The sequence below is a fragment of the Monodelphis domestica genome, chromosome 5 (genome assembly GCF_027887165.1).
Source record: "Monodelphis domestica isolate mMonDom1 chromosome 5, mMonDom1.pri, whole genome shotgun sequence".
NCBI classification, from domain to species: Eukaryota; Metazoa; Chordata; class Mammalia; order Didelphimorphia; family Didelphidae; genus Monodelphis; species Monodelphis domestica.
In genome coordinates this window covers 209,812,280-209,832,317 of record NC_077231.1, presented here as the reverse complement: position 1 = coordinate 209,832,317, position 20,038 = coordinate 209,812,280, and the positions used below count along the sequence as shown (strand labels likewise).

Genomic DNA, 20,038 nt, shown 5'->3' with positions numbered 1-20,038 from the left:
AAGGATTTAAAAAACACTATCCACAAGCAGAGGATAAACTATGGGAGTAGAAACACCAATGAAAAGCAACTGCTTGACTACAGGGGGGAAGGGGATATGACTGAGGAGTGACTCTGAGCACTCTAGTGCAAATGCCAACAGCATGGAAATGGGTTCGAACCAAGAACACATGAGATACCCATTGGAGTCGTGCATCGGCTATGGGAGAGGTGGTGGGTAGGGAGGGGTATGGGGGGGAGGAAAAGAGAATGATCTTTGTTTCCAATGATTAATGTTTGGAAATGACTAAATAAAATAATGTTTAAAGGGAAAAAAAAAAGATTTAGACATTAGTTTAAAGGTAGCATATGAAATTAGATCTTCCTGTTCCCAGGTCTCATCCTATATTGATAGTCAAACATCCCGTTTTCTAATTCCTCTTTGATAGGTTTTAATTCCTATTGCTTCTTAGAATGTCTCATTCTTTATTCTTCCTCCCCTTGTTCTTCATATCTATTTCAATCCCTCCTCATGTTCTATCATTCACATAGATCCAAAGGCTAAGCCACTGTCTCAGTCAATAATTACAAAAGCTATTTTCTAAATAACTGATATTCACCTTTGCATTGCCATCAAAATTTTAACCTTCATTAACACTGTTAGTGACAGAGTTCAAAGTTTCTCAACTAAATAACATGATATATGATGCTATTATGATCAGACTCATCCACCTTCCAAAAAAAGTTTCAAGGTACCAGAAAACTACTTTGGTAGTTACACATGATAATTAATGAATATTGAGCAAGTGACTATATACTGAATATATTCAAGGTAGGTGTCCACCTACAAAGAGAAAGACAGAGATAGATAAAGGCCAGATAAAGTTTATATTACCCCAGGGATAGATGTTAGCAAGGCCAGAGATGACTGGAACAATAAGAAAATAATCTTGCACATGATATATACACAGGTGTGTATTATACACACATTGTGCTAAGAATGTTTATGGGAATTCCATACCACAGATGAATATTTCAAGAAGAAGCTTTGAGACTCTAAGCATTTATTTTATTCAAATACTTTGGGTGGAATATTTTTTGTTGCTTAGGTATATCCCCCCAAATTCCAAGTAAACTTTTTCCTTAGAAGAAGTTATGATGACAGAGGGGATAGAGTACTGAATCTGGAGGCAGGAAAACTTGATTTCCAGCCTTTCCTCAGGACAGACTTGGCTGTCTGATTGTTATATCTCAGCCTTACTATTCTCATTTGTAAAATGAGAATGATAAGAATAGCACCTACATCCCAGGGTTTTTTGTGGAGGTGAAATGAGATAATATATGTAAAGCACTTTGCTAATCTTAAAGCATTACACAAATGCTAGCCACTATCATTAAAAGCAGACAACACATTGAATGTATCTTTTGGTCTTTTACTTTATTTTATCAATAGTTAACATTACCAAAAAAGACTTCAGATCTACCAGCATGATAGATAGAAAAATGCTACAAATCCCACAGCCAGTAGCACTGTTTCAGGTGTTTCAGTACCTAGGAAGGAATGGTAGGTTAGACACAAGTCTCAGAATCATTCACCATTTAAGTGGAATAGAATGAAGTCAGGCAATCCATACCTCGGTGGTTGGTTCTAGCTCCTTTGTCCTGGCTATCAATGCTGCTGGCTTCCACTGTCATATCATAAATAATCAGAGGTCCAACTACCACATCAGCCTCATTCTTTTTTCTAGAAATTTCTGTATAGGATTGGATGGAAGTAAAAATAGGTTCCTAATGAAACCCAAGTAGAAACTCTTTTAAACAACATTAAAGTGAAGTTACCAGTAAGATGAATGTTCTTTCCAGGCCTACACCCATTTTGCTTGGCATTTCTATGTGGTTAAGCATAGGGTCTTGGTTGTTGAAATACCTTATGGGTTATTTTCCTATGCTGGATATGTTAGGAAACTTACCTTTCCAGGATAACTCATTCCTTTTCCAGTGACTTCTGCTTAGTCTGTTTGGAAGATGAGCTTTCCTGCAGCTACCAGTTTCACAACAGGTACAGATGCTATCTGTACCTTCTACAGCAGACCATCTGGGAAGTAATGAATCAGCAGAAGACACTTATGACTTTGGGGAAAGAAACTATTGAATTGTATTTGGTTATAAGTTGATCTGACAACTCCAACTATTATACAAATTTCCCCCTTTCCTTGTCTAAGAGCTAGAGAAAAGCCAAAAACAGAAAGGCTAAGCAAGGAGCCATGAAATAGATTGAAAGGGGAGGTAAAACAAGTTATCTGTATTGCAGTCCTCCAAAAAAGCTTCAGAATGACACTATTAACCACTATTTGGACTATACATATTTGTAGAAAGATTCTCAAAGATTAGGATGAAAATGTTGTTTAATTAGAAATGTTTAGATGTAATTATTTCCTGCCACCCCATCAAAAAAGAAAAATTCTTTTAACTTTTGTAGAGTCATAGAAATTATTTAAGAATTATCTCTGGAATCCTATTTAAGAAACCTCTTTCTAAAGAAAAAAATTTATATAAGGTATAAGTAAAACATGGGGAATATAATAATCTTTTATTCCTCAAATTGGAAACTCAGACCTGTTTTCTTCCCTTAGTTCTCCCCAAAGTAGCAGCAGCAAGAAAGGGGAAGGAATTTTTTTTTTAATATGAGGTGTAGGGGGCAGCTGGGTAGCACAGTGGATTGAGAGTCAGGCCTAGAGATGGGAGGTCCTAGGTTCAAATCTGGCCTCAGACACTTCCCAGCTGTGTGACCCTGGGCAAGTCACTTAACCCCCATTGCCTAGCCCTTACCACTCTTCTGCCTTGGAGCCAATATACAGTAGTGACTCCAAGACAGAAGGTAAGGGTTTAAAAAATAAAATAAAAAGATGAGGTGTATATACCTTTGGACATTTCCCTCCCTTTATCAGTTGCCCTGAAACAATTCTCCTGATATATTCTCCTGGTATAATAAAGCCTTGAAGAATGTAAGTATCTTTAATTACATGTGACTTGGTTCATTCCCAAAGTTACCTATGTCATCTAGGTTGAATGATTTGCCCAGTCACTCAGCTATTAAGTCAGAGCACTAGTTTGAATTATCCGTCTGCTATTCTATGATTATGAATGAACAAGCATTTATTAAATGCTAATCTATATCCCACAATGTACCATGTACTGCACAAATGTTTTGTTTTGTTTTCTTTTTTCATTTGATCCTCACAATAGTTGTGGGAGATAGATGCCATTTTTATCTTCTCTTATGCTCAGTAGATAAAGTGCTAGACCTGATGTCAGGAAGACTAGGGTTCAAAACCAACCTCACACACTTAACTAGCTATATGACTCTGAACAAGTCATGTGACTTCTGTTTACCTTGGTTTCCTCAAGAGTAAAAATGAGATAATAATAGCTCATACCTATAGGTGAGGATCAAATTAAATGCTATTTAAAATTGTTTTGCAAAGTACCTTGAATATGATAGGTACTAATTAAATATTCATTCCTTCCCTTCCATTTTACAGACGAGGAAGATGAAGCAGACAGTGCAAGTGACTTGCTCAAGGTCACATACAACATATAGATACATATGTGCATATGTATATCATTTTCATTCATAGTAAATGTAATATTTATATAGTGTAATGTATAAACATGTGTATATGATGAGTTTTGTATCCTAATGAAGGTAACTGATTTTTTGGAGCTAAGGAGACCAATTCTTTGTTCTGATAAGCTGTAAATTGGAAATAACATTAGAAGTAACTATGTATCGGCCACTGAGAATGATACTAGTCCTCAAAAATGAGATTCAATCATCAAGGGTAAACCAGACCTAGATTAAGCACTAATAAATTGGAATTCAATAAGTATGATTATAGATTTTTAAAATAATCATTAAAATAATGAAGTTAAAATAGTGTTACTGAGAAAACGTAAGTAGGACATGAAGTTATTCTCATTTTTTCCTTAGACAATTTATTTCTTTGCCCATACTCCCCAAATTCACCTAATTCAGTAGCTTCACTAGAGATCCTTTGCAATGCTGAAGTTACTTAGTAACTGCTACTACCAATCATGATTTTTGTTCAAGTCCTACTTACTCCTGGCTTGATTTGTTGAAAAAACAAGCTTTGTTTGAAGGATCTGGTAGGTCAGCAGCTTCAGTGACCTTCAAGTGGCATGTAATATAGATCTAAAAAAAATCAGAATTAAAGACTTCTTATGATCATTAATATCAAATGTATGTGCATTTGGGGATAGAAAGGCAGGGTAAAGCTCACCTGATCCTTGGGTTCTCTTGAAAACTTAAAAGCTTCAATAACAAATTGAAGGGTCTCTGGCCTGGACCTTGGGGAGATAAAGGTTGACCCAACATTTCCTGACTGATGATCAACCAGACACCTACAATATTACAATTTGTTAGTAAGTTCTTTCCATCAATGTCCTTCTCCAGTATCTGAAGGCAATTTCTCTTTGAAAGAAAAATCAGAACCAATTTTGATAGCCCTCAGTTTAAAACCTCTGAGTACAAACCCAGCAATGAAATCACCTGTGAATCAGCCTACATAAATGGGGAGAAGCTTTGCCATTGATAATTTGACTTTCAGGTCATTTGTTTTGGCCAGGGTAGTTACTTAGAGGAAGGTAATGGGGAAAGGAGTGTGCATACATGACTTTTGGGGAACTAGGTGGGATTTGATACTGAGGAAGTGTGCTGTGGAAACTTACCCATAGAAGTCAATAATAGCATAGCTGTGAGTTGGATCTTGGTTTGATTTTAACGTGGCCACACAGCTGTCAATGAAAAGTCTCAGAGCCACATGACTTCCAGTGTTCACATTAGCTTGGATGGAAATAACATCCCCAAGTTGATAGCTAGAGGAAGCCCTCTTAGCACTCCAGTCATCTACAAAGTCAAAATCTCAGTACTGTTAGCACAAGGGTTCTTAACTCGTAACTTACATTCCTTGTTTATTAAACTATTTTGACAACTAAATTTCAGTATAATTAGTTATTCAGTACAATTAATTATATGCATTTAAAAACATTCTGAAGAGTCAATGGACTTTGCCAAGTTGCCACAGTAGATTACGACACACACCCAAAAATAGATTAAAACTCCTGTGTTATAGAAATCAGTAGGAAAACCTTAGTAATTTATCTACTCCCATTGACACTTACCAGTCATCAGTTGTAAGGTGAACTTTAGCCTTTTTTGTGAAGATAATGTAGAACTGAATGGAATCCAGGTTGGTTGTATAGCCTTGCTGCTTACATTGCTCCTCCTAGAGACAATGATGGGTGGTGAAGAAAACATAAGTGACACAAGCTGAAGAACAAATAATTTAAGCCATTCAAAAGGATCTCTCACCTTGGATAAGGGCACTCAATTAGAATCACGGTTGGATTGTTTCTTAGGATAGTGGAGTTGACAGCAGGAGTTGGGTTATAATATAAATTTATTCTATAAACCAAAAAGTCTGTGGTCACCTAAAAATAGTCAAAACAATAGTATGATTTTCTTTAAAAAAAAAACCCAACAACTCTCTAAAGAGGTCTAAGATCATTATTTATGTACTCACTAGCATGGGATTCCACACTAATCTGTCAATAGGTTGGACAACTGACTTATCTGCATAACTATTTCTAATGGTACTCCTATAAATCCAGGATTAATCCTCTTCTGCTCCAGTTATCTAATATTCTTTAGGGCCACTTATCCCCAGTCAATTAGTACACAAGACTCTATGCCTTACAGTAAGTTCTGTGAGTAAATTAAGAAATATAGCAATAACTACACGCCTTGTTAGAGTAGAATAATTTTGAGAGCTGAAGAGACTTTAAAAAGAACATCTAATGCAAACCCCACATTTTACAGAGGAAGAAACTTTTTTGTTCAAGGTCAGTTAACCAACATGAGAGCTTGTGTTAAAATGAAGTTCCACTGAAGCTTAGGTGCTCTCAACTGAGATATTTGTAAACACTAACTTAGCACAGTGCCTGGAATTCAGTAGGCACTCTTTAAATGTGCATACTTTCCCCTCCATTACCATAACTCTAACCTGTACACATTGATGCTCAGAGAAAAGGATCTTATCAAGAATTTCTATATATTTATGTTTTTGAGGTAGAAACTGAATACCAAAATCCACAGGTCTCACAAAAATCCTAAATCTCAAGACAAATTTGAGAGCAGGAAAATCACACAAAGATTTAGAAAGATGTTTTTCCCCCTCAGAAACAAAGCCATGAGACATGTCAGTGATTATCAAGAGACTTCAGAGTCTTTTAAGATTATTCTGTAGTCACAAATTCCTAAGATCTGCTGAGGACAGAAACAGAGTTCAATTATACTAAAGTGCTCCAATAGAAATACTAAATTACCTTACCTGAAGTGTACTGCCACACTCATGAAGCCCTGCCTGAAAGACAATAATATTACTTGATTCATTGAAGGCAGTATATTGACAGGCAGCTGGGCCAAGGCTCAAGTCTGAAGGGTTGATTAATCTTCCCTTCCCAAAGAGGTCTCTCCGAATGTTTGCCACCAACTTAGTTTCCTGACATTGAACCTTCACAGGCAACAATTGAGAATGAACCCCATGGTCCAGTGAAGAGTGGGCATGAGAAGAATTATAACTTGGACTCAGAAATTCTTTACTTCTGAGAGGAAATCTAGAACTAGAAGAGCCACAAAGATCAACAGATACCAACTCACCCAACACCAAAAGCAAGAACAAGCACCCTACTAGACCTCCTTGCCCCATCCTGCCTACTTGTTACAATCATTGCTTAATTGCCTAGAGGATAGTATCTTTATATCTTCAGACACACAGTGGCTCTTTTGATCTTTGAAGTTAGGATGGAAGTGAAGGAGGGGCAAGGATAGGCTACACCTGTCAGGCTTCTCAAAAATACCTCGTTTATTGGAAATTAATTCTTGAAAATGTTTCAATTAGAGTTCAAGGTGAACTTTCAGATGATTAACAGTCTTAAATTAGAGAATAGTTTGTTTTCAATCAGGCATGAGTTTAGTTGGAGTTATTGGTGTCTTAATGAACTTCCCAATCAGAGGTACTTACTTTTTTTAACCTATCTGAAAAGATACAAGGATGAAAGAGGTTCTTTGCAAATATTCACAAATAAGAAATGTCAGGAAATCCAGGTAATAGTATAACAGACCCCAATAGGTCTTCCTGTCATAGCTACATGGAGTTGCTATTTGTTGTCAAAAAAGAAGCAGCAATGACCATTTCCCACTCCTTTCCAACTCTAGGTCTGTGATAGATCATATATTTAGGATATCTGTCATTGGAGGATATTGATGAAAAGTCACTAAATTGGGGAGTCCAAAGTCTATAGAAATTACAGATGTTATGGAAATGGGGCTTTGGCCTTCCTAGGCTTATTGTTTGTATTCATTTTCATATTGCTATAATACATCAAATTTATAATCCCATATTTTTATAAGATCAAAGTTACAAAGATAAAAAGGACCTTTGATCAACCAATGAAAAATTAATTAAATGCCTACTATCTACCAACCTAAGTCCTAAGACTAAAAACCTAAGGTCAAAAAATCAAGTAACTTGAGTATTAGGCCATTCTAAAGTATCTTCCCTCAAAATCATATTAAGCCAACCCTACTTTAGATTTCTTTCCTCCAAGAATGGGCTGGAATTGAATTGGCTATTATTAAATTTAGGATATTTATTAAGATTTATGAGATTTACACATCACCATATTATAGAAAAAGAAAAGATTTCTCTAGTCCAACCCTACAACTGTGCCAGGACTAAACTTTTCAATATTAAAAAAAAACAAATACATAAAGGCAGCATTGTGGATTTACTGTTACAATTGAGGTCTGAAGGAACCTCTTTAAGCCTCATTTCCCTCACGTGTTGTATGGGGGTGGGAGGAGATTAGACGAGGGATCCTAGAAGGACCCTTCCATTTTTCTGTATGTGATCTTTTGTTATAAGACCTCCAATTATAGGGAAGTACACTAACTCTTGAGAAAATCCATTTCCAGACAGTTCATAGTGTTATAAATTTTTTTTCCTTATATTAAGGGAAAATCTACCTTTCGCCCTTACAACTGATCTTTCAGCATATTTTCAAATCCTCTTGAAAATATTTATTGCCTTTCTCTGGACAAATTCCAACTTGTCAATATACGTTCTAAAATGTTATACTTCAAACTAGATAAAATCACCTCCCTTGTTCTGGATTGTATATGTCTATGAAATCAGTTTAAGAGAGTATTAACATTTTAAAGTGTCATATCAATCTATTGTCTTAAACAGATTTTGCAACCCATTAAAAACCTCTAGGTTTTTGTTCCCCCATAATAACTGGCTTCTGTCCATGTCTCCTCTATTTAATACTTGGGCAACTGATTTTTTTAAAAACCCATATACAAGATGACATTTTTCCCAATTAAAATTTATCTGGTCAAGCATAGGCTATACTTCTAGTCTTGCATATTTTTTAGACAGTAATTCTGTCATCTAGCATGTTAGCTTGCCTTTCCATTTCTGTCACCCAGGAATTTAATTCAAGTTATTGATTTAAAAAAATTAACAGATTTGAGCCTTTAGAAGATCTCCATGGCACTCCACAGGAGACACTCTACAATTCCAATTCAAATTGATGCAGTTATGAATCCTGCCCTAGTTTTGCGCTTAAATCTCAAATCCACCTAACAATGATTTCAATACTTTCTGGGGAATTCCATGTATGAAGCATTATTCTCACCTTGAATATGAATGACTGAGGAAGAGAATTATCAGATAAGATTATCAAGATCAACCTTTATTCCAGCAACCAAATGTGAATGATAATGGAATGCCCCTAAGTCCAAAGTACAATGTTTGGTAGATAAAACATTGCTGCCTCTCTTTTCAATTATATTTATATACTTGTGTACATAAGAGACATGAAGTTAATGCCTTAGATATCCCCGGGAATCATTGGTCTATAACACCTATGCCAGAACAAATGGAGGGAAAGGAGAATGATATCTAAAATGGCACAAAGGAATTTTTCCCTTACTGAGAAATTGAATATTGCCTCTTGCTTTTCTGGTCCATCAAGTAACACCATTCTAACAGACCATCAAATCTAATCAAGGAATGCTATTTGGCTTATGAAAATTACTAAAGATGGGAAGACTATGCCAAAGGCAATAAGTCATTGATGTCATAGGCTTGCCATTATAGATCTCTCTATCTGTGCAAAATTGACTCAAATTTCAAGGAGATATTCTCCTAATAAATCATTTGAACAAATGTCAGAGAATCTGATGGCAGCTAAAAGATTAATCCTGATAATTTAATGTTAAATAGCATAATATTACCTACAAGTGTTTTGGAAAGTTAAAGTGCTCTACAAATGATAATTTAAATTAATAATCACAATAATCAAGATATCAACAAATAATAGTTAAGAAAACACAAAAGGCAAAATTTTCCTTCTATTTTATTGATTTCCTCCATTTTCCTATTATCTCTCAAACCCCTCCCATAAGCTTTACCAAACTAAATTGAATTATAGCTTTATTTTTGTCCCTGAATTACAGAGCCCACATTTGAATGTTAGAATATCATTTTATACAGTGTTTTAAGGTTGACAGAATGTTTTCCTCAGAACCATACTATTTAGAATGTAATAAAGATTTTATCCCAAAATTATGGATGAAGAAACTGAGTTACAGAAACAAATCTCAAAATAATTTTTAGAATCACATAGCTAATTATTTTCAGAGGTAAGAATCAAACCCAGGTCTTGTGACTGAGTCAAATGTTTCCATTATTATACTGCAAAGGATATGAATCTGAAGTCTTTGGAGTAGATGATATTACAGTGATAACACTGTAGACTTGTAAAAATAGGAAATAAAAGGAACAAGAACAATTCATTGGGGAATACTTACCTTTGGTGGCAGGAAAAAGAGGGAGTGTTCAAAAAATGGAAATAATGTGAAGAGGAGAGAATCAAGGTATGATATCACTACCACTGCTGGGTTTGTACCCCAAAGAGATAATAAGGAAAAATGCTTATTCAAAAATATTTATAGTTGCACTCTTTGTGGTGGAAAAATTTGGAAAATAAGGAGGTGTTCATCGGTTGGGAATGGCTGAACAAATTGTGGTATCTGATAGCAATGGAATACTATTGTGTTGAATGAAATGATGAACTAGAGGGTTTCTATATGAACTGGAAATACCTCCAGGAATTGATGCAGAGCAAAATGAGCAAAACCAGGAGAACACTGTATACAGAAACTGAAACACTGGTACAATCAAATGTAACAGACTTTTCTACTAGCAGCAATGCAATGATCCAAGACAATACGAAGGAATCTATGAGAAAGAAAACTATTCACATCTAGAGAAAGAACTGTGGGAGCAGAAATGCAGAAGAAAAACATAAGATTGATCACATGGTTCAATGGGGGTATGTTTGGGCTTTTGGAGCTAAAAGATCACTCTATTGTTTTATATCACTCTATTGTAAATATGAATATAAATAATATGGAAATAAGTTTTGAAAAATGAATGATATATGTATAACCCAGTGGAATTGCTTGTCAGCTCAGGGAGGGGGTAGAAAAGACGGGTGGGAAAAACCACAAATCATGTAACCATGGAAAATATTCTAAATTAATTTTTTTTTTAAAGATACTATCATGAAAGCTTAGAAAAGAAAAGAATGGGTGGGAGGAATAGTAGGTAGGCTCCTTGTAGACAGGGACTTTTTTTTTTAATTTTTTTTTATCCCAAACACCAAGAATGTTGTCTTAAACATAGTATAAATTGTATAAATCTGTATTGAATATATTAAATTGACAAGAATGATCAACAGTAGCAAATACTATAGAGGAGCCAAGGAGAATGGACATTGAAGAAATCACTAGACTGATAAGTAAGTCATTAGTAGAAATAGTTGAATTGGAATAATAAATTTGTAATTCATTTTTTAAGTGATAATTGAGTGAATGCATTGTAAGGAAATGGATGCAAAAACTCTTAAGCTGCTTGAGAGGAATAACCATCTACCCCAAAAAATCTTGAAATTGGGAACAGTGTGTCAAAGGCTCTTTTAATTCATTCTTGCAAGAATAGATACAATAAGCCAGTGAGACAAGTATGACAGCCAACAAACAAACACAATGTATGGACACAGGTAGGCTTCTTTTATCCTGGCCCCTGATGGTCTGGCCCTTCCCTTCCTACACCAGTGGCTGATTAATAGAGAATTACAATTTTATCTTGAAAGCTAGCTAGTCTGAAGGTGCAATTTACAAAACCAATTATCCTAATTATTCAAGCATATTTTAACCAATCAACACAAGGATTGTTTCAATCCTATCTGTCTAAAGTGGAGCTTAAGTTAGGAACAGGAAACAGCTTGTTTTAATGGAAAATATCCCTGACTCCATGTTAGTGATTGTGAACTTCATCTCTCATTCTGCTCAATATCAAAATTTTGTTATGAAGAAAGGAAAGAGCTGGGGGTAACTTAAAGAAACAACAGTTAGTGAAAAGTGTTGAATTTGGGGGGTTTGTTCACTTTGCTATTTTATGCTTTACATATAGGATTATCAGCAGGGAGGATAAAATTTGAGAGACAGAGACAGAGACAGTGAGAGAGAGACAAAGTGAGGGAGAGAGAGAGAGAGAAAGACAGAGAGAGAGAGTAGGACATTAGAGAGGGCACAACTGAGGAAACAAGTCTGTGGAAAAGAAATGGGATGAGATCAAGGTCACAAATTGGTATGGGCTTTGTACCCCTAAAAACTCAGGCAAACTATTCCCTTACCCCCTTGGACTCCCAACACAAAACATCTGACACTGAGAGGATTATCCTCCTTTGATTGTCCTATTAATTTGAGATGGATAAAGAAATACCTCATCCATCTGTCCTCCTAGAACCATGAGAACCACCCCCATGCCTTCGGGCAAACCTCCTCCCCCAATCCCTTGCTCCAGAGTCAAGTCCTCACAGCTGTAAAAGAATATAAACCCCCCAGAATTGAGGCATTCTGGGAGCAACCCTACAGGTTGCTCCATTCATGCTATCTTTGTTGTCCTCCTAAAGAGCAAATTTTCAATCTATGCTGTTCCCCCTAGGAGGCAGGCTTCCACCTATGCTGCCTCCTGGTCAGATTCAACATTACTTTCCAAATTCATAGATTTCTCTTTATTTTTAAGTCAAATTTCTGAGTCTTACATTCTTTCAAAAGGTATCCTCCTGAACCCCAGGGATTCACCTCTGAACCCCACAACAAAATGACTAAATTTGTTTCATTAAAGAGTCACTTCTTACTCAGAGAGAAAAACATAAGAGAAAGAAGTGAATGATCTTTCCAAAGCACTTTTGACACAACAACACTGAAGGTAAATAGTTTTATATAAAGCTTATTTCTTAAGTAATAGAAATGTTTTTTTTGTTTGTTTGTTTGTTAATGCAAAAGATATAAAAGGTCTCCTTTCTAGTTTGTACTGTACTTAACTGGTCATGGCCACATGGATACCAGTGAAGTTCATTATCATTGCATCAGTGTAGTTTGATTAAGTTGCATGAGAAATTTCTCCATTTTAAAACTCTGCATTGTCTGCTTTACAAAAGCCAAGAACAAAAGGACAGACATGAATTAGTTTCTTTTTCATTGCTAGAGGCTTCAGAGGAGCACAGGTATCTTCTCATTTATGTGGAATTAATTAACTAGCAAGTTCCCTTATAAGAGTCATAAATTCATCTGATATCATATGCAAAAAGAAATCTTCAAAATTTCAGACAGATTAAAGATAAAGATAGCCCCAGAGGATCCTTGGCAGATGTTTCAAACAGTCACAAGAAGTGCAATTGTCATCAGGTCTTGTGTTTCTCAGGGAAAATTGGGTTTCAAAGATTAATGGGCAGCTGTTCAAAACAAGAATTACCCAAGTGTATGTAGAGATTCTCAGGTGCTGATATGACACTCTACTAAGTTCTCCCCCACAAGGCCAAATATCTTTTGTGATGGAGTATGTAGAATTTAAGAAATAGCTTAATAAAAGTATTTTCATAAACTCCTTGGTATTCTTGTCCAACAAGCCAGTATGAAAAGTTTGATAGGTGATGACATCCCATTCTAAAGGAAATAAATTGGTGATAAAGCCAAGATAGTGGATTATATAGCAATCTAACTGGACTCTTTTAGCATTCCCTTCCAAACAACTTCAAAAGAGTACCTCAGGTCAAATTTTGGACCTGCAAAAGGTCAGGGTGAAACATTTCTCTAGCAAAAGAAAACTTAGAAGGTAAACAGGAGAGGTCTATGACAAAGGAACAAAGGCCTTTCCAGAGTGCACTTATACACCAAAATTACAGTGAAGGTGGCAGCAGCAGTTTCAGGTGTTCTCAGCCCAGATATAGTTAGGTGGTCAGGCAACTGTGTAAAAATGTAGATTTGAACCCTAGACATCAATCCCCAGAAGTCCTTGGTATTTCCCAGAATTCCCTATAATCTCACCTGAGTCTCCACTGGGTCAGATGACAATTAGTATTTAAACTGGCAGTAACACCTACTTCACTCTCTTCTATGCTCTGATCTCCCATTGCAATGATGTAGTAAGTAAGCTAAGAGCAGGTATTTTGAATTGGCTAATCAGCCATGGGCACATGGTTTCTTATTTTTGTTTGTTCTTTATTCCTTGAATTCTAATAATCCTTAATAAACCTCATAAAATATAATATTTTTATTACTAGAGACTAATTTAATTTTTACAACTGGTCAGAAAGAGATTACAAGGGATACATTGATGGTACTGAGTGTAGCTAGTGCTAATTGGCAAATTCTAATGCTGATTCTTAAATTGTAAGTCACATTTCCAGAGTGGAGAGGAGCACTTAAGGTGTTTGACAAGGGACCAGAGGCCCTATTTGCAATTCCAAGGCAAAGAGGAATGATAGCAAGGTGGACTACAAGAGAGCTGGTAACCTGGTCACAGTTCTCAGGCCAAGAAGAACATTAGTGCCTGTAGTTGCCTTTGTAAATAAACACCAGAGTGCATATCAAGAAAGCAGAGACTATCCCTGTTCCTGGACCATACCATCTTGTAGGCACCAAAAACTTGTAACCATCAGTACTAGCTCTGAAAACAATAACAGGAAAAAGTCTGAAAACTGGATCATTGCCTCTCCACCCCAGGTGAATAGAGCTCAACTTTTACATAAAATTAGTCAAGCAAACAAAAGAAAAGGAACTTTACCATAAAATGTACCATGGTGACAGGGAAGAAAAAGATACAAACACAAAAAACGGATAGTAACATGAGAACAGCTATATACAAAGCCTCAAAAAAAAAGTTGCTAATTGAAACCAAGGACAATAAGATTTGCTAGAGGAGTTAAAGGAGATGGATGAGTGGTAAAGGAAAAATTGGGAAAAGAAATGAAAGTGACATAAAAATATTATGAAATGGGAATTTGACAGGTTGGTAAAAGAGACACAAAAACCTATCAAACAAGATAAAAACTTAAAAACTTATGAGAACTAGCCAAACAGAAAATGATGTACAGAAATTCATGGGAAAACTCCTTAAAATAAATTTGCCTAGATTTGTAATTTCATTTGTGTAATTTTTTCTCTATACGTAGTAATTATTTTTATGTCCTGATTTATAAACATTTGGAATAATAATAATTTAAAAATACAAAAAATAATTACCTACATGAAAAAAGTTATAAAATTTTATAAAGGAAATCATTCTTTAAAATTTGGAATGGGACAAGTGGAAACTAATTATCCTTAGGACATCAAGAAGCAATTAAACAAAATCAAAGTAATGAAAAAAAAATAGAAGAACATGTGAAATATCTCATTGGAAAAACAACTGACATGGAAAATAAATTGAGAAGAATGTTTTAAGAATTATAGGGCTACCTGAAGTCAGGTAAGTAGCACAATGAATAGAATGTTTTAAAACATAAAGTTTAGCAGTTTCTATATCAAAGGGCAGAGAGGTTGAAATATGATGTTCTGGAAGACAGAGTTAGAATTACAACCAAGAATAACATACCCAGCAAAACTAATGTAATCCTTAAAGACAAAATTTTTTTAATGGATATTTAATGAAATGAAAGATTCCAGATGAAAAGACCAGACCTTAATAGAAATTTTGACATTCAAACAGAAAACTTAAGAGAAGCATAGCAACATAAAAGAGGGGGAAGGATTAAGGGAAGATAGGGTTAGAAACAAAATATATTTTTGAAAAAAGGATAAAAAAAGAGAAATAATAAGCAAAAGAAAATGGAATAGAAACATACAGAAATTATTACTGTGACTGTGAGTGGTATGAGCTTAACCATAAAAACTGAAGCAGATCCCAAAATATATTAGAAACTGGAATCAACCTATATGTTATTCATGAGATATATCCTTGAAATAATAAGATACACACTAGGTTAAAATACAAATTGACTAATGATTTAATATCTTTCAACTGAATTTAAAAAGAAGAAATAGGGATAGCAATTATGATTTAATGCAAAGCAAAAGCAAAAAAAATAGGCCTAATTAACAGAGATAATCAAAGAAACTAAATTATTTTAAAGGTATCATAAACAATGAAGTATTATCAAATAATTGTTCAGCAAATTTCTATGAAAAAGTTCTTGTTTCCCAAATACAAAGGAATGGGGCCAAATTTACAAAAATAATAACCAAGCTCCAAATGAAAAATGGCCAAAGAATATAAAAAAGGTAGTTTTCAAAAAAAGAAATTAAAATCTAACTATGGTAATATTAAAAAATTCCCTAAGTCACTTTTGATTAAAGAAAGGCAAATTTAAACAAAACTCTCAGTTATTAACTCACACTTATCAAAAATGGAAAATGCAGGCTGAAATTGTCTTCTCAGTAAGTGAGAAGGGTTGGGATGGAGGAAAAGAATTTGGAATTCAAATTTTAAAAATGAATATTTTTTTAAATAAAGGAAATAAATCATGATCTATCCTTATGAGAAATTAAAGAGATTCGCAATTGAACAACTGACTCATTCTTAACTAATTATATGAAAAATGACCACATTAATAATATAAGAATATAGAGTTGTACTAAATTTCAAGAGAATTAGGTGATAGGTTAAAGATTTTGAACTTTATTCATTTGACCAGTGGAGATCATTACATATTTTTTTGAACAATGGTTTAATGTGAGCAGAAATGTCATAGGAAAGACTCAAATAGGAAATAACCCTTACCGAATCACATAAGTACTTCTATGCCAATGTATTGCCTTAGGGTTTTGCTTAGAACACTGAGAAGTTGGTTATTTTACTCAGAAATACACAGGCAATATGTATCTGTCAAAGTGAGAATTTCAACTCAGATCTTCCTTTCTTCATACAACACAACATGGTGCTTCTCTCAGTAAATAAATGGAAACTGAAAAAGCAATCAATCTATTAAATCCTCCTTGTAGAAATGCATCAGATAATAGCTTCCTTGTGAATGACTCAAAGTTTAATAATAACATTGAACCAACTTGTGAATAAGATTTAATCTGAATTCAATGGAATATTCAAATAGCTTTACATTGTCAACCTTAAATTTTGATAAACAATCTAACAAGAGAACAGGAAAATAGCATTATCACCAATAGAGGCCCATTCCAAGCCTGACTCTTTCTATCAAAGGTTCTGTCTTTCAATGGTTCTTTAGCCCTCTTGCTTGTCCTCCTGTCAGTATTAGTTTGACACCATCCTCTATTATTATAAGACCTAACCATCCCAGGCTGACCTATACTACCCACTCCCATCACCACTATTTGTAAAATTGTCCATTTGCTGCAAATCAAATAGCTCTGGGCTGCAGAGATTTATGTGATTGGACCTACAGTTTCTCACCTTCCTTCTAATTCACTTCTAACATATCCAACAGTTCCAGGACTTTTGTCCAAATGCTGCCAAATCATCCAATTCATTCAATCTAATATCTATTCCTTTGGGGGTTAAGGAGACAGGACAAACTGGATATTTTGTCATTAAAACAGTTTGAATGCTAGACCTTTGACTTGAAAGGACATTGGAAACAATTCTGTGTCATGTGTGACAGAGAGACAGACAGACAGTCAGAGGCAGAGAGAGATAGCATTGATGGTTGTATGTATATGCCATTATAATAATTGAATTACAAGGTGAGTTTACAAAGTTCATTAAGATGATGAAAAAAGTCAAAGTTACTATTTATCCTCCCATCCCAAACCATATGGATTAGTGTCTGCAGGATCATTTTGTTTGTTTTTTTTTCTCTAGTTGAATTATTAATATGTACTAACCAAATTCATTTCAACAAAAATTGACTTTATATTTCTGGGTAAAAAGGACCCTTCTAGGTACCGGGGCAATACAATATTTGGGAAAGAAAGATATCTTGCCTATATTTGCTCTAAGGAATCAGTGTATTGTAATAATTAATAATCCATGCTCAAATTCAGGAAGGCTTTTATTTAAGTCCTGCTCTGTAGCTGTGTGTAACACCCTAGGCAGCTCTCCAAAATTCTAGTTGCAAAGGGGGTGCCAGTTTGCATTGATATCATGAATTTCCCCACCTAACACCTTCCTAAATTAACAATATCACTGAACAAGTTCCTAGCTTATACTTCTGTTTTAGGAATATTCATGGGCAAAATATTTCCATTGCACTTCAAGGTGGGGGTGGGGATGGCGGAAACAACACACAGACTATTTTAAAAAATAATTACTTTATGTTCTTTAAAATAATAAAATATTTTGGTTCTTAGATGGATAAGCCTGTTCTCTGAAGAAGTCACTTATTCATAGCAGCTCATTTCTGATTAATACCAAATAAACACTCCATAGCAATATTATACTAAGATTAGTTATAGGGATTGAAGGACTAGATGATCTCTAATAATAATAATAATAATTCATATTATATATCCACTGCATGATAGAGCATTCACTGAGTCTAGGTCCAGGAAAACCTGAGTTCAAATTTGGCCTGTGATATTTGTTAATTGTGTAATCCTAGGCAAGTTACTTCTACTTGCCTCAGTTTCCTTATCTATACAATGAGCTTGAGAAAGAAATGGCAAACCACTTCTGTATCTTTGCCCAAGAAAAAACTCCAATGGGGTCATCAAAGAGATAGACACAACTGAAACACCTAAACAATTTGTATAATACAATAAGGTCAGCAAAGCATTTCCTTCATAGTAACCATGTAATGTAAAAATTATAAGAATTATTACAATCCTTTTACAGATGAAAAAATTTTGACTCTTCAAGGTTACACAATTTGCCACAGTTCCACCATAAGGGGCAGTCAGGATTCAAACTCACAAACATAAAGACAATAAATCCATTGTATCTTTCACATTCTATGGTTCCATAGAGATCTTCAAGCTTTATGTGGGAAAAAGAGAAAAAGAGCAATTTAGCTATGTTGTTGGATATAAAGTAGGCTCATAGACTGAATAAGAAAATAAATTAATTGACTGTGCTCTCAGGAAATGTATGTTAATTGATACATATGTGAGATATAAGATCATTGTTACTGATTGCTATTTATAATCACAATAAAAACCAACAGCAGACTTGAGCAGTGAAATAAATTAAAGAAACTTGCAATTAAATCAATCCCTTATTTTATGGAATAGATGAATTACAACTGGCATTAGCTATACCAAAATATGATGTTCTAGTAGATCCCAGAAGTATAAAATGTTAAGAAAGGGAGAGAAATGTTAGTGTAATTTGGTACTTCCTCGTTATTTTACACCAAAGGAAATGGAAACCCAAAGAAGTAAAATCATTTGCCTTAATGAATGAGAATATGTTCAAATGATTTTTAAGAAATGACCTGGACTACTAAAGTGAAAAGGAAAGGCAAAGAGAGGGATTAGGGTGGTATACTAGGAAATGGAGCCTTTTACTGACTTTTTAAAAATTCCATAGGCCACCAGGGTGTCATCTTTCTCCTCACATTAATAAACAAATGTATTATTTATAAAATATCTAGACTTGATAACAGTCTTTCCCTAAAGTTAGCTATTTTCTTTGTGCCCATTTCCAATATTTATACTATATCATGACCCCATGCTACCACCTTATTCCAATGCATCTTCATTACTGAGTCATCAAAGAATCAGTTAGTGCAAATGAGATCAAACTGGCCAGGCTTTAAGTATGATCCTAGGGAGAGATAGCATGTAGGCTCCTAGAACCAACTTAGCTAAGTGTTGCTTAGTATGGAAAGAGTTATCACTGGAATTTGCCACTAGTTGACCAATTCTTTGGGCATGACAACCAACAGAAAAGATACAAAATGGTCTCCAGACACATGTGACCCCTTTCTTTATCTTGAGTGAAGACTATAAGGTGGTCAAAGAGCACCTCAGGGAATTGTCTTTAGAACAGGAATTCTTAACTTTATTTTATAATGGACCTTTTCAGCAAATCTGGTGAATCCTATAAAATAGATGATTGTAGCAAAGGGGTTCCTTTGCCACTACTCCTTATGCCTGTTTTCTCATTTATATAAAATATGAGAATTGTCTATGGATATATTATGAAATTCCTGAAAAAAGATTATCAGATTTTTATAAATGATTCCCTTCATAAGAAAATATTTTCATATTCATAGTTGAAAGAAAGATAGAGAAAAATAAAAACATTATTTTGAGCCCTCCTCAAAGGAGATAAATTATTTCAAATGCAGTTTTCTACTTTTTAATTGTGAACTCTAGATTAAAAGCCTCTTCTCAAGGACATCTACAAAATTTATTTAACTGCTGACATATTATAGGTAATAAATGTTTGTTGATTGACTAAAGTATAATCTTATTTGTATTCAATGTTCTCTGTATTCTTAAGTGAAAAAATACAAATGAAAATTTAAAAGATGAAATCATGAATACTGACCTGACCAAATATATAGAACAAGGGGGTGGAAAGGGAATTATCATTTATATAGGGCCTACTATGTGCCTAGCACTTAGTGCTTTATACATGTTATCTCCT

The 20,038-nt window shown here is 34.6% G+C and overlaps 1 protein-coding gene across 1 annotated transcript; it reads right to left on the bottom strand.

The window, feature by feature from the left end:
* Positions 1–267: 267 nt before the first annotated feature.
* LOC100022501 (zona pellucida sperm-binding protein 3-like) lies at positions 268–7,699 on the bottom strand. The gene is made up of 9 exons (XM_007504383.3): positions 6,389–7,699; positions 5,371–5,489; positions 5,181–5,284; positions 4,728–4,905; positions 4,280–4,400; positions 4,100–4,191; positions 1,949–2,073; positions 1,613–1,732; positions 268–1,529 (listed from the first exon to the last, which is right to left on the bottom strand). Exons 1-9 carry the CDS (start codon positions 6,764–6,766, stop codon positions 1,459–1,461), a joined length of 1,308 nt encoding a protein of 435 aa, XP_007504445.1. The 5' UTR covers positions 6,767–7,699; the 3' UTR covers positions 268–1,458.
* Between the last annotated feature and the right edge of the window lie 12,339 nt (positions 7,700–20,038).